Source organism: Hippichthys cyanospilos, chromosome 4, assembly GCF_059441005.1.
Source record: "Hippichthys cyanospilos isolate Australia breed blue-spotted pipefish chromosome 4, RoL_Hcya_1.0, whole genome shotgun sequence".
Classification (NCBI taxonomy): domain Eukaryota; kingdom Metazoa; phylum Chordata; class Actinopteri; order Syngnathiformes; family Syngnathidae; genus Hippichthys; species Hippichthys cyanospilos.
In genome coordinates, this window is record NC_142372.1 from 5,052,084 (window position 1) to 5,065,165 (window position 13,082).

General features: G+C 40.6%; 2 protein-coding genes across 7 annotated transcripts; one reads left to right on the forward strand and one right to left on the reverse strand.

Annotated features, from left to right (window-relative positions):
- Window positions 1-1,216: 1,216 nt before the first annotated feature.
- On the reverse strand, window positions 1,217-3,267 carry phospho2 (phosphatase, orphan 2). The gene is made up of 4 exons (XM_088413165.1): window positions 3,028-3,267; window positions 2,632-2,721; window positions 2,470-2,564; window positions 1,217-2,169 (listed from the first exon to the last, which is right to left on the reverse strand). The coding sequence occupies exons 2-4, from the start codon at window positions 2,700-2,702 to the stop codon at window positions 1,622-1,624; spliced, it is 714 nt and encodes a 237-aa protein (XP_088269291.1). The 5' UTR covers window positions 2,703-2,721; window positions 3,028-3,267; the 3' UTR covers window positions 1,217-1,621.
- Window positions 2,727-13,016, forward strand: syap1 (synapse associated protein 1). 6 transcript variants are annotated; one of them, XR_015865378.1, is made up of 12 exons: window positions 2,727-2,891; window positions 3,923-4,123; window positions 4,525-4,643; window positions 4,710-4,776; window positions 4,839-4,912; window positions 5,063-5,202; window positions 6,142-6,293; window positions 6,363-6,412; window positions 6,512-6,680; window positions 7,440-7,581; window positions 8,998-9,047; window positions 12,019-13,016. XR_015865378.1 is itself a non-coding variant. In XM_088413159.1 (10 exons), the coding sequence occupies exons 1-10, from the start codon at window positions 2,867-2,869 to the stop codon at window positions 7,568-7,570; spliced, it is 1,128 nt and encodes a 375-aa protein (XP_088269285.1). In that variant the 5' UTR covers window positions 2,727-2,866; the 3' UTR covers window positions 7,571-7,841. The 6 variants fall into 6 exon arrangements, 5 of the variants coding, with proteins under 5 accessions (XP_088269285.1, XP_088269287.1, XP_088269286.1 ...); XM_088413159.1 differs by lacking the exons at window positions 8,998-9,047; window positions 12,019-13,016 and having other exon boundaries at window positions 7,440-7,841; XM_088413161.1 differs by lacking the exons at window positions 8,998-9,047; window positions 12,019-13,016 and having other exon boundaries at window positions 6,527-6,680; window positions 7,440-7,841.
- Window positions 13,017-13,082: the final 66 nt, after the last annotated feature.

Genomic DNA, 13,082 nt, shown 5'->3' on the forward strand with positions numbered 1-13,082 from the left:
TGCACCTTAAAAAATTAGGTGTAGTCAGTGCAGTACAAATCACAACCGAGGACTTAAGGTTGCACTGGGAATACATGTTTAATCCGGTGGTTTGTAGTAGTTGTATTTGTAAGGAGTGTGTGTGTGTGCGTGCGTATGACGCAATGTTGTGTTTCGTCCAAAGCTGGAATGTCAACGCTGCCCTGGGGTCTTTCTTTACTTTACTATGTAAATGAGGCGCTCGGCCTACTGGAATCACGAATTGCGCCTTGAAATATTCATGAAGGCCTCACACCTTATCAGTGCTGTTGTGCTGACATGATAAATATATAAATGCTCACGCACCTCGCCTTGGTATTTGGGGGCGCACTACTCGTATATGTTGTGGTAGGATTGCGGTTTATAATAATTGCTAATTGTGTGTTTGTACTTTATATACAGTATATGTTGTCATACGTGCTTGTATATTAAAAGAACGCATAATTTATGCAATTTTGCTTAGTGTTAACAGTAATTAATCATGTTTATGCTCTGTGGATCTGTCCTGTCTGGGTGTAAAAAAAAACATCCTCCTGAGGTGTCCTCGTAAAACCGTCCTTCTTTTCCTGTCACGTCATCTCAAATAGACGGAATGCTCTTCCAAATGAGTGCTGACTGAGCAGATGGATGAGCTGCCAAAAAGCTGCTCAATCCACGCTCAGCTTTGCTCCTCTCAGCACAAGAATGCACTCCGGTTGACGCCATCGAGGACGACGCGGCAGGCCAGGCTCCACTGGCTCAACGCCGGGTGAGAAGGAGCGGGCTGGCAACCTGACTGAAAAGTTCAGTGACGGTAATAGAGTTCTGCCATGCTGGTAATTAATGCTGCAATTAACATATAAATAACAATGTGAGCAAGTTGTTGGACTGTGTGAAAGCATTTGTCAGGCCTGGCCATTTGTTGCACTAAAATACTGCTGGAATTGACAGAAGATTGATTTATAGACAAAACGTTGCTTCCAAATGTTAAAATAAATGCTGATTAAGAGTGGAAATTAAGTGCTGGAGTTGCCGCATTGAAGATTTTTTCAAAAGATTGAAATAAGAACAAATTGACAATTATTTTTGACCATCAATAAACTAAAGACCCAAAACAATACAAATCCGCAGATATTCATCCTCAAGACTTGAATTATTCTCAGATTCATTTAATCCTGTATGAAAGCTGTCTATTACTATACTGAATCAAAACTGGACATTTGTGAACGTTGGCTTTTATTAAAACAGTGATGGTTTGCATGGTCTCCCCGTGGGCACTCCGGCTTCCTCCCACACTCCAAAAACATGCATGGCAGGTGTATTAGACATACTAAAATTGTCCTGAGGTGTGATTGGTTGTTCGTCTCTGTGTGTGCCTTGCAATTGGCTGACATCCAGTTCAGGGTGTCCCCCGCCTGCTGCCCGAATTCAGCTGGGATAGGCACCAGCAAGCCTGCGACCCTTGTGAGGATAAGCGGCTCTAGAAAATGGATGGATGATTCATTGATTAATCAAAAGATTATTGATTATTTTTAAAAAATTGTTGTAGCCTTGGTGTTTTCTGTGATTTTTGTTGTAAACCCATGACTGTTAGCGGGGCGCCTCAGACCCGTCAGTCCAGATTTTAGTCCGTTTCGGAGCTGAGACTGTCTTGTAACTCATGTAAGATTTGGGTTCCGCAGCTCCAGGTGAAGACTTTGGTATCCAAAGCTTTTCTATTGCCCTCGATCAGCTTTTCCAGGTCGTATCCTTTCCTGGGCATGAGTACATCGCATGCCCTCAGGCAAGACGCCGGGCAGAGATCATTGGCGCCGTCGCCCACGTAGAAGACGCGGCTGTACTCCTCTCGCTGGGCCAGGTATCCCTCCAGAACTTTCCTTTTGCACATGTTGACCGGGCAGCGGCGACACTCGTGTCTGTGGTGGTGCCGTACTTCTACGCGGCCCAGGGAGCTGACTGCTGCCGGGTTGGTAAAAACGCAGTCCACGGCCGAACGCAAGCCGGCGGCGCTGAGGATCCAGTCGATGAAGAGCGCGTTGGCGTCCGAAATGATCACGCAATCCACGTCGCTCTTGTTGCGCGATATGAAAGTCAGCAGCTCGCTCATTCCCGTCGTTAAGGGGATGCGCTCCATCTCGGCGCGGATGCTCTCCACGCTCACGCCCTGCTCGCCTACGGGAAGAAAGTACAGCCGAAACTCCGTTTAACAGACCCGAATTTTGGATTCAGTGGACATTGCTATAGTAATAGATAAATATATTTAGATAATATTTAAATATAGTAATTATAAATATATGAATGCAAATAAAGGTTTTCCCTATGAATACACGCCATGTGCGGTACTCTGCAACCTACAGACACAAGTAAAGGAAATATACGGTTGCTCTACATCAATAATGCTACAACCATAAACACAGTAGTACCTATTACCTAACAATTACTCAAATATTGACGTCATGATGTTGTGCATGCCTATATAATCCATCACTCTGCCCATGAAGTCCGTCCAGTGGCCTTTTCTGTAAGTATTCATCACGGTGTCAGGCAGCGTATGATCTGAAAGACATCTAAAACACGACATGTAAATAAAACACGTCTTGATTCAGAATTTGTTTGTAAATCGTCAAGATTTACCTGAGCACCCACGTGTCACTGTTATCATCGACCACGGTGTGGTCGAAATCAAACACCATCAGCGTCTTCATGACGTGCAAATGTTCGGAACTACAAAAAAAAAAAAAAAACGCGCGTGACGTGAACGAAGGCACACATAAAACACGCCGAATGTAAAACGAGACCACAAGACAACTTTAAAGCTCCCTCTCTTCATTATTAAGGCTGTGAATCGAAAGCTTACTTGAATTTACAAATGAGCTTTCTGCACATGGATTTCGGTAAGCCGTTCAATGAACTCATTTTTTCATGTCATTGATGCGCAATCACGGTTTTTACTGCGCGGGGAAAACGAAGGTTCTAGAAGTATGAATGCGAAAAAGATTTTTTTGTTGTAAAATGATTAAAATAACTGACCTTTGTTTTGTTGTTGTGAGCGCCCAGTGAAGCACCTTCGCGTCGTCTCAAGACCCACAAGGGCTCATTACCGCCACCTGTCGCCATCTGTAAGATGTTCAGTCGGCTAATTTATAAAGGCGAATTATTTCACCCCTTACGTGATTCGTGGAAAAGTGATGAATATGTCAAATAATCTTAATTGAATGGTAAAATAGTCCACCATTATTACTAAATTCACACAGGAAAGGGCAATGTCGTTCTCTCCGTTGTGAGTCGGTATATAAACTACCCAACTAATTTGATGAGCGAAGAAGAGATTGGTCAATGCCTTACTTCCGGGGAGCGTTATCGTCATTTCTAAAAACGGTCAATCAGCTAATTTAAATAGGCGAGTTGTTTAGCACTTTACGCCATTCATGGACAAGTCATGATGTTTATGTCGAATAAATTAAATTGAAAAGGGAAATGCTCTCATCGTTATTACAAAACTCACATAGGAAAGTGTTGTATTGTTTTCTTTGTTATGTGGCGGTATATAAAACTACCCAACTAATTTGATGAGCGAAGAAGAACTCGGTTCACGTCTTACATCCGGGGAGGGACATTGTTCCTATCTAAAATGGTCAGTTATTCAGCTAATTAACAGAGGCGAATTATTTTGCTCTTTACGTAAAGTATAGACAAGTCCTTGGTCCATTTTTATCACAGAATCCACATAGGAATGTGTTATATCCTTTCCTCCGTTGTGTGGCGGTATAGAAAACCACCCGACTAATTTGGATGAGTGAAGAAGAAATCTGTCAACGTCTTACTTCCGGGTAGCGCAACCCCCTCAAAAAAATCATTTCCTTCTTGAGCCAACGAACGTTTTCACCTCGAAATAAATCGTTCTTATATTTGACAATGTTGCGAGGTTTAGGCTCTTGGTTGGGTTTGGACAACCCGGCGGAGGCCAACGCGTCGAATGACGCCGAAGAGCAACAGCAGGTGGAGGAAAAAGTGGTGGAAGCTCAAAACGAGGTAAACAAACAACAAGGAGCAGCTGATGACCACGACGACGAAGGACGGCAAGATGACGCAGAGGTTAATCAGCAGCTCAATAAGGGGCTCGGTGGTAAGTAAATATTCGATCAGATTAGCGATGTATCAGAACCGATGTGACTAAATCAGCGGAGAGCACCTTTTACTTTGTAACTCGAGTATGTTTGGTTTCGGGTGACGTCAGTATGGTGCGCAGCCAATGAGTTCAAACAAAATAATAACTACAGTATGCTGCACTTACAAAACAGTGTATTCAAAGGGTTTTAAAGGACGAAATAACACATAGAACACAATTAAAATAATGTTTGTACTAAAAAGGCTGAGAAATGAAATATAGCACTGACAGTGTTTAATTTTGCAGCAAAAATAAGCATCTCACCCCATAATTTTTGTCAACATGCAGAAATAAGCCAAATGCGATGTGATTTATCTCATTGTGTGTTAAAACCAAAACCTCTGCTCTTCTTTGTCCAGACTTCATCTTCAATTTCGCATCCAATGCAACTAAAAAGATCTCCGAGTCTGTGGTAGTGACCGCACAAAGCATTAAGAAGAGCGTAGAGGAAGGAAAAATTGACGGTATCATCGATAAGGTGCGCTTGTATTTTTACTATTCCCTGTTTGTATTATCATGGTTAATTATTTGACTTTGTGTGCAGACTTTTTTAGGAGACTTCCAGAAAGAACAAGAGAAGTTTGTCCAGGAAAAGAAATCCAAAAGATCAGGTAGGAAAGTACATACAAGAATTTTCAAATATGATGTAGTAATTATCAACGTGTGTGTCCAGAAGCAGCAGTGCCTCCCTGGGTGGGCTACAACGAGGAAGAGACCATCCAGCAACAGATCCTTGCCCTCTCAGCTGTAAGTAACACTAAATACGTTGAGTGATGCTATACAGAATGCGTCGTATGATACAGGTGACTTCTCTCGGCAGTTATTCATAACGACATACACAAATCGAAATAATGCGCGATAAAAGCTACGTAGTAAAGTGTTGGGTTCCATTTTCAGGACAAGCGAAACTTCCTGCGAGACCCTCCAGCTGGCGTGCAATTCCACTTTGACATGGAGCAAATGTTTCCACTGGCCGCTGTCATGCTGGAGGAAGACCAGCTGCTCAACCGCATGCGCTTCGACCTGGTGCCCAAACAGTCAGTCATCACACGCCTTGTGCGCATTCGAGCGAATTGGCCCAAAAGATTGTTCTCTGATTCTTAAAGGGGACGTCAACCCAAAAGTTTTCTTTTCACGGGCCCTTACTAGTCTAAACATGACGTTCTTGAAGTCATCGCAGCTCAGCTTGCGAACATCACAACGCCCCATGAGCAGGATAAAAGAAAGTCAATTGTGCTGCTTAAATGATCATTCTTTCATTGGAATATTAGCGCCGCATTGAACATTATTTCATCCAAAAAAAAAGCTAAAATTGAATGTTATTGCATGTGAAAGCATTTGCTGGGAAGAGTTTTGTTTGAGACACTCTTGTTAAATATAAATCTAAATATAGCATTTGCAGAATATGAGTTCAGCAGTAAAAGCTACCTGCTACCTCAGATTGATAAAAATGTGTGTTTAACATATTCCGCTGATAAAATATGATTCAGAATGCTGTGTTCAGTCCAGTGAGGCTGGATAGTATATTATTGATGCAGCATATTTAGAGGGTTCACTTGCTCTTTAAAGGCTGTTTGTAAATTTGACTTTTAACTCCACAAAGGGAATTTTTAACCAAAAAAAAAAAGTTTTACTTTGACAGAAATGATGTAACATTGTAATTCGACAAGAAAGGAAAAGGGTTTAATGTTATAAGGAACAGCACATGCTAACAATTTCAAAGCTTTTGATGTTACAACAAAATACTTTAAAAAAACACTGGATTGAGTGTTTAGTTTACAACAAAAACAATGCAAATTGTGAAAAACGTTGACTTAAATTTGATCAGGAAAATGTTTATAATTTATTTTAAATGAAACCAATTCAAATTTCACCTTCATGAGGGAGATTGAAAATAATTTTGTCATTATTTTTTTAGAAAAATAATTCCAAGGAAAGGCTTTTATTTATATGTATGTATGTATTGTAATTGACAGCGTAAAAGAGGAGGTGTTCTGGAGAAACTACTTCTACCGCGTGTCCCTCATCAAGCAGTCGGCGCAGCTGACGGCGCTGGCGGCCCAGCAGCAGCAGAGGGCTAGCGACAACGAAGACAACGCCGTCTCACCCAACGATGTCAGCTTAACAGGTAGCCCTTTTATACAGGAATGGCATCACGCTCATTTGCATATATGCTAATTGCCGCTGCCCCCCGCAGATGACGTCAGGCCCAAAACGCCGCCTGTTTCCATCAGCGACAAGCAGAAGGTACAAAGCAAAAACGAAGATATTTAAAGAAAAAAAATTGCACACGGCAAAAAAATTGCATTTCAATACCGTAAAGTTGAAAATAATTGAAACAATTAGTTTGCGGTCCCCCAGCCCGCAGAGGAAGACTTTTCCATCTCCACCAGTCCCGGCGTCTCGGAATTTGTGAGCGATGCCTTCGATTCGGCGGCGATCGATCACGAGGACCTGCAGAAAGGGATGGAGCAGTTGGTGTTGGACAAGAAGGACAGCGCCCCCTCGGCTGACGGTAGGTCGACCCCAAACTGTTCGATGTGACCCCACTTAGTCCAAACATGGTATTCTGATCAAGAGCGCATTTATGGAAAATAATTAAGTAGGCTCATCTGATTTCTCAGATAGGTCATTTTACATTTACAAGCTGTGTTGTGATTGGTCATTTTCAGTTGACGGCATGTGGCAAAATGGCCGCTACCTCAGATGGATTAAAAATTGATGTTTTTTGCGTTATTGGAAAAAAGAACACTTAGGGGGCCAGTATATTTTCGTATTATCACTCACCTTTTCCCCATTCGTTACAAAGTCGATTGAAACAGGTCCGGGCTATTTTTATGACATTGTTGTTGTTGACACGATTAAAGTCATCCTTCACCCAACCGCTGGGAACGGGAATGAAATTGAGTCCAAATGCAGGCAAGCGGCTTTCACGATGCTATGCGCTGATTCCACAGAAAATGTGTTTTCATTCTGGCAAAATACTACCGCTTTTGTCCATTGGATGTCGCCATAATCAACAAAACCTGAAAGACTTTAGCTGGAACCGGCACTTCGCTTTTCTACAGTATCACGTATTTATTTATGAGGTATTTAAAAGTTGGTGTACAACCAGGTGTCCTTTATGTCTGCCTTTCTTTTTCCGTTGTGATAAAAATAGATGTTAGTAATATGACAGCGCAGTAAAACTGCCATTTTTTTTTTAACATAGACAAACTAATCATGTGATAGAGGTAGCAATGTTTGTAATATGAGGTTCTTGTCTTGATGGCAGAGGAACAGTCAGACTGGGAGAAGGAGCTGCAGCAGGAGCTCCAGGAGTACGAGGTGGTGGCCGAGTCGGAAAACCGGGACGAGCAGTGGGACCAGGAGATCGAGGAGATGCTGCAGGCACACGACAGCTAAAGCCGACCAAGGTACGGCTACAGGCGGACATTGAACATTTCTCGGAGATCCAAGGACAAGAGGACGTTTGCGGGAACACCCTGCGCCCCTGCGTCGCTTCTGCTGAGACATTACTTGTAATGGCTGAGCAGTGACACCAGGGGGCGATCTAACACAACAGGTTTCCTTTTTATCTAGTTGTACAGTCTTAAACGATTTACTAGTCATCTAACAGACACGTTGTCAAGTATTAAGTTGAAATCTGTAAATAAAAGCATAATTATAAAATCTTTTTATGGAATCATCATTTTAATAAGCTTTTTTTTCTGTAACTGAAATGAATCACCGACCCAGGTTGTTTTTTTTTTTTTGTCGGCACATCTATTTGGCATGTTTGATCCTTTTTAAATCTTTTGTGGAAGGTGTTGTTATTTCACAGAAATGGTGCAAAAATAGATGTCACTACACACAGTTTACAAATACATATACACTTATGCGTATTTTTTTTTCCATCCAGATACATAATGCAACATAAATGAGGCATAACTTTGTCAATATGACACTAATTCAATTCATAACATAGGAGGAAAATAAATGTCCTCGTAACTTGGAATGCAATCGTGGAACCGTTTTATTTTTGTATTAAATAACATTTACCGTTGACACCCATTGGAATGCATTTGGAAATTAACAAAATGGTTGATTTATTTGTAATCATTATTTTTTCCTGCAGAAATCCCTATTTGCCATATTAGTCAGGCCTTTTTATTATTACTGTGTTATTATCCATGCAGATCCGAATGATCTACCGATAAACTACGCTAAGTACTTCACCGAAAAGAATTGAGTTTCAAAGTTCTGAGAAAGTGAAGCCTACACGGTGACTAAGCGGGTATGGAATGAAGGGGCTAGGGGGGAAGGAACCGGCGGCACCCTTCATGTTTTGGTTTTGTCGCCAGTCTGTAATCAGACTGGGTGAGAGAGACACCACAAGGTAGACAGACATGTTGCTGCCTGTCTCCATGCGGATGGAAATCAATGCTCCAGGATAATAAAATGGAAGCCATAGCCAAAAGATCCGGTGTAGCAAGGTCATAAAAATCAAAGCCTGAAATATCAACCTCACTGAATGTTTGATGACAATAAAAATAAACGTGCAATCGAATCCATCAGAAGGTCAAAAAGTGGGCGGGATCTTTATTATTGATTGCGGGCTATGCTAGAAGATAAATGCATTCGTTTTTCTTCCTGTCCTATCAATCCATCTCAGACCCTGTAAACCCCTCAGATACACTGCTTTGGGCCACACATTCGTTGCCATGGCAATAAAGCCACCCACTGTGTGTGTGTGTGTGCATGTGTGAGAGTTAGTGCTTGTGTGTGTGTAACCAGCTTTTAATAATGCATTAGGACCTTTTTGTGCCTTTGTGTTTGCCTGTGTGTTCCAGACAAAGGGGCGAGACAACCAAGTAGTATGAAATAAATCAGGAAAGAAAAGGTAAGAAAAAAGTCAGATTTTCTTTTAACTCGTTCACTGCCATTGACGATTATAGACGTCATTTGGAGCGTGTGTGTGGCACACTTTTGCATCATCAAAAGAGCTGAAATTCCACATGAGTTTAGTAGGACGGGACTGAAGGAGTTAACTTTTTCCCCTGCGATTAGCCATGAAAGTCATTTTAACTCATTCGTTGCCAGTGACGACAATGGACGTTCCAAGATCCATTTTTACTGGGCTAGCAGTGAAGTTAATTATTCTACCTGTTATTGTAAGTCATCGGCGTATATTGAAGAATAGAAATTCATTATTTGCGGTACATTATTAATACTGTCATTTCACAGAAGAATATTGAACTCAATTACTGCCATTGACGGCTATAGACGTCCAGGATTAATTTTCACTGGACTGGAGGTTAATGATTTTTAAGTAAACCCAAAAATGTTCTTTATAATATTACGTTACATGAACTCCCATTCATCTGAACAGGACATTATGATAAGTTATGAATTAAGCAGCAAAATTCACCGTTTTTTTTTTTAATCCCATCTCATGGGGCAGCCATTTTTTTTTCACTACTTGTCCACTAAAAATGAAATCACGATTACTCAGGCCTCAGATGACATCCAATAACATTTTAGCTTGCGAACATCACATGACCAAATTCAGAAAACTGGTGAGCCGTGATTGGTCATTACCTGAGCCGAGTAAGTGTGATGTCATTTTCAGGTCGCAGAAACAAAATGGCCACCTTTGAGATGGATCAAAACTGGTGGATTCTGCTCATTTATTCCGTTGCATTCGAGGTGACCTTCCTGACCTCTTTCAAAAACGGCAACCTGAGGCAGACTGTGAATGAAAAAACTTTCCAAAATGGTAAAAATATATTTATCAGTCTTTTATTTATCCTTATATCAATGTATTTTTCTTATATTAATCGAAATCAGCCATTGTTCTTTGAATTTGCCTCCTAACACTTTGACGATCATCCTATTTTCCCACTTTCCTCAAATGCAGCATAAGTATTCTACATTCAGAATATTGTTTTAAGACGAGAGGGAACAGAGAAAATATTGTAAAGATATTTGCGGGTTTATAAAATTGAAAAAAAAGCCAAATTGAGTTTGATTCATGGGAAAATACGGTGAGAACCGTCGTCGCCTCAGCGCGTTTCACATAAAATGACGAAAGTCGCATTGTGGTTTTTACATTTCCCCTTTTCTTAAAAGGCAGCAAAATTGCTACCCTGTTGTTTCGATTAGGAGGTGATTCCCACACAAAGTTTTGTTTATTTCATTCTGGACTATTTGTGTGATGACATTACAAGAAACGTCACTTTTGGAGGAGAAACAAAAAGCATCGGAACTCACACAAGCTCATTTTTCAGTCGACATAACAATCAACTCCCGCGTGGTGTTTGTGGGTCTTCTTTGCAGAGAAATGATGGCGCGCACACGTCGGAACCTTCAAGCATCTTGTGTCTTCAAACTGCGCATGTGGTTTTGAAGCTCTCGCATTTTTTTTTTTCTCCTTTTAGTGTTCCTTGCTACAAAACCGCCACATGATTCAACGCTTTATGTACACTTTTGACCTTTGCGATCAGGAAAAACCTGACAGGTGTTGACACAGTGTTGTATTTGGTCGAGAACAATACCAAAAGATACATTGGAACCTAAGTAGGCGTAAGTAGTCGTCGATACCAAGTACCGATACCACGGATGATTTTGATATATATTATTTCCCCCCCAAAATGATAGCTAGTTTTAATGAAAGATTAGACTGATACTAGTACTGGCTACCATAGTGAGTATCCATACATAAAATAAGGACTGGTATGATACCAAATCCTCTTCAAAATTACTCATAACACATAACATGGTTCATATCTGTAAATACGTGGCCTTTTATCATTCGCTCTGCTTTTGTTGCATTCAGTTTAGTGGATTTTATAAGTTTATTCTTGCTTAGCAGATTTTAAAAGGCTCAAGCGTTCCCTATATATATATATATATATATATGTGTAATATATATATATATATATATATATATATATATATATATATATATATATATATATATATATATATATATCTTTAAGTACTTAATGAATTGATTACTTTTGGTTCCAAAATATATAATATAATATAATATAATATAATATAATATAATATAATATAAATACTAGTATTTTGGTACTAAGTTGATAAAGTAATCAACTGCTTAAAGCATAAAGTAATAGATTACTTAGGTATCTGATTACCAATAGGAAATGAATTCTTTAGTACTTCATTCCATTATATCAACCATTTTTAGACACTTTTAGAAACAACTAGACAAAGATATAAACTATTAGTGACTGAATGTTAAGATAAATGTAAAAATATGTCTTTAGGGATTAAATGGGGTAATAAATGTGAAACCTCAAATATGGTTTGGGGTTTTTTTCTCCGGTTTTAAATGAATAGTGAATTTCAAGTCTGAATTTTGCCCTTCCCTAATACATAGAATTAGCAGATTCTACATGACAATGCTAAATTTCCCAAATTTTCGAATCTGAGGGTAAATTTGCTTTTTAATAGCTAAGTAAGCAGCCAGCAACGCAAATAAAGACAAACACTAAAAAAGATAGGTCGTGGAAATGAGATGCGGTTGTGTTTACCAACCCTTGAAGATCAAAAAGCTACTACGGGGGTCAAGTTGAAACCCGAGAAGTTGTTTTCTAGTCCGGGTTGTGATTTGACCGGAGTTCAGTCAGGCATTGAGGGATGAGGGTCCCTATCAGCCGTACTCGGGCGTGGCCTTTTCACCGAGTGGCAGCTCATTGCCGGGAATGCGCACCTTGCCCCGTCTGCGCCTCGGTTCACCAGGACGAGGAGATTAGTCCGCGGCAAAGCCTCTCGCCGGGCTGGGGACCGCTCCCGTGGCGCTTTTCACTTCCTTCTTTCTCACGCTTTGCTTTGCTCTTTCGCAGCTGAAAACGCAGTTGCTGTTCCGCCAGAAGGATGGATGGCAGTTGGGGGGAATTTGATCGGCTGGGCCCACGCAGCCCGGATCCCGCCGCAGATGAGCCCACACCCACAAAAGCACACACCAGGTGTTCCTTCGGGTTGTTTTTTTGCAACCTGAGATTAAACAACCTGCTCTGAAGATTAAAGGCACCTGACGCTAGCAGACATAAAAGTAAACAAAATGACGCCCGGTCATAAAATCAACTGTAATGTTTGCACGGCGATTTTTATTGTCTCGGTTCAGACTCAGAAGACGGAAAGAAGAAATGGAAAACTTTTGTTTTTGTTTTGCAACGTATTGGGGCTCACGTTATGGATTTTTACTCTCTTTGTGGGGATCGTCAAAACAGTTCAAAAAAGAAATTGGGAAGAAAAAAAAATGGTTTTGTTTTTCCCCTCAAAATTTTAAAAGTTGAAGACAACTTGCAAGCCTGATACTTTAGCCAGAAGTTTGAAGTCATAATTAGCATTTGGGGGGCTACATAAAATGATGTGGCGGGACGGATCTTGAGTTTTACACCTCTGGATTCGGGCTAGGAAGTGCAATGATTCAATTGGATGCCCCCCCCCCCCCAACATTGGAAAATTGTGTGTTTGTGTGTCTTTGTTTTTGCTACACGGCGGGGCTCATATTCTGTGTTTTTAATGTCTTTGTGTGGACCTCTTGTCCTTTGGGTGGGCCCCACTAGTCCAAACTTTTTTTTTAGGTTCAAGACTTGGTTTTAGAGTTCATGTTGTGGTTGATTTTAGGCTTAGGCTACCAGTTGTGATTAATTAAACTTGGGTTACGATCGTCATTGCAGGTATGAGGTTTTAGTTTTTTAGCATGTATAATAACCACAAGCATACCTCAAATAATGCGTTTTATCACCTTATCAAACAAAGAGGTAATCAGTCATCAATAGTTCACGTTCTCTAGATCCATAAAACACTTGTCATATTCAGATTTTGACATGCATCACGTGTGTTTTGACCCAAATTATTTGCTCTGCTGCCGCTCCCTTTACACCTTGATTCATTGACAGCA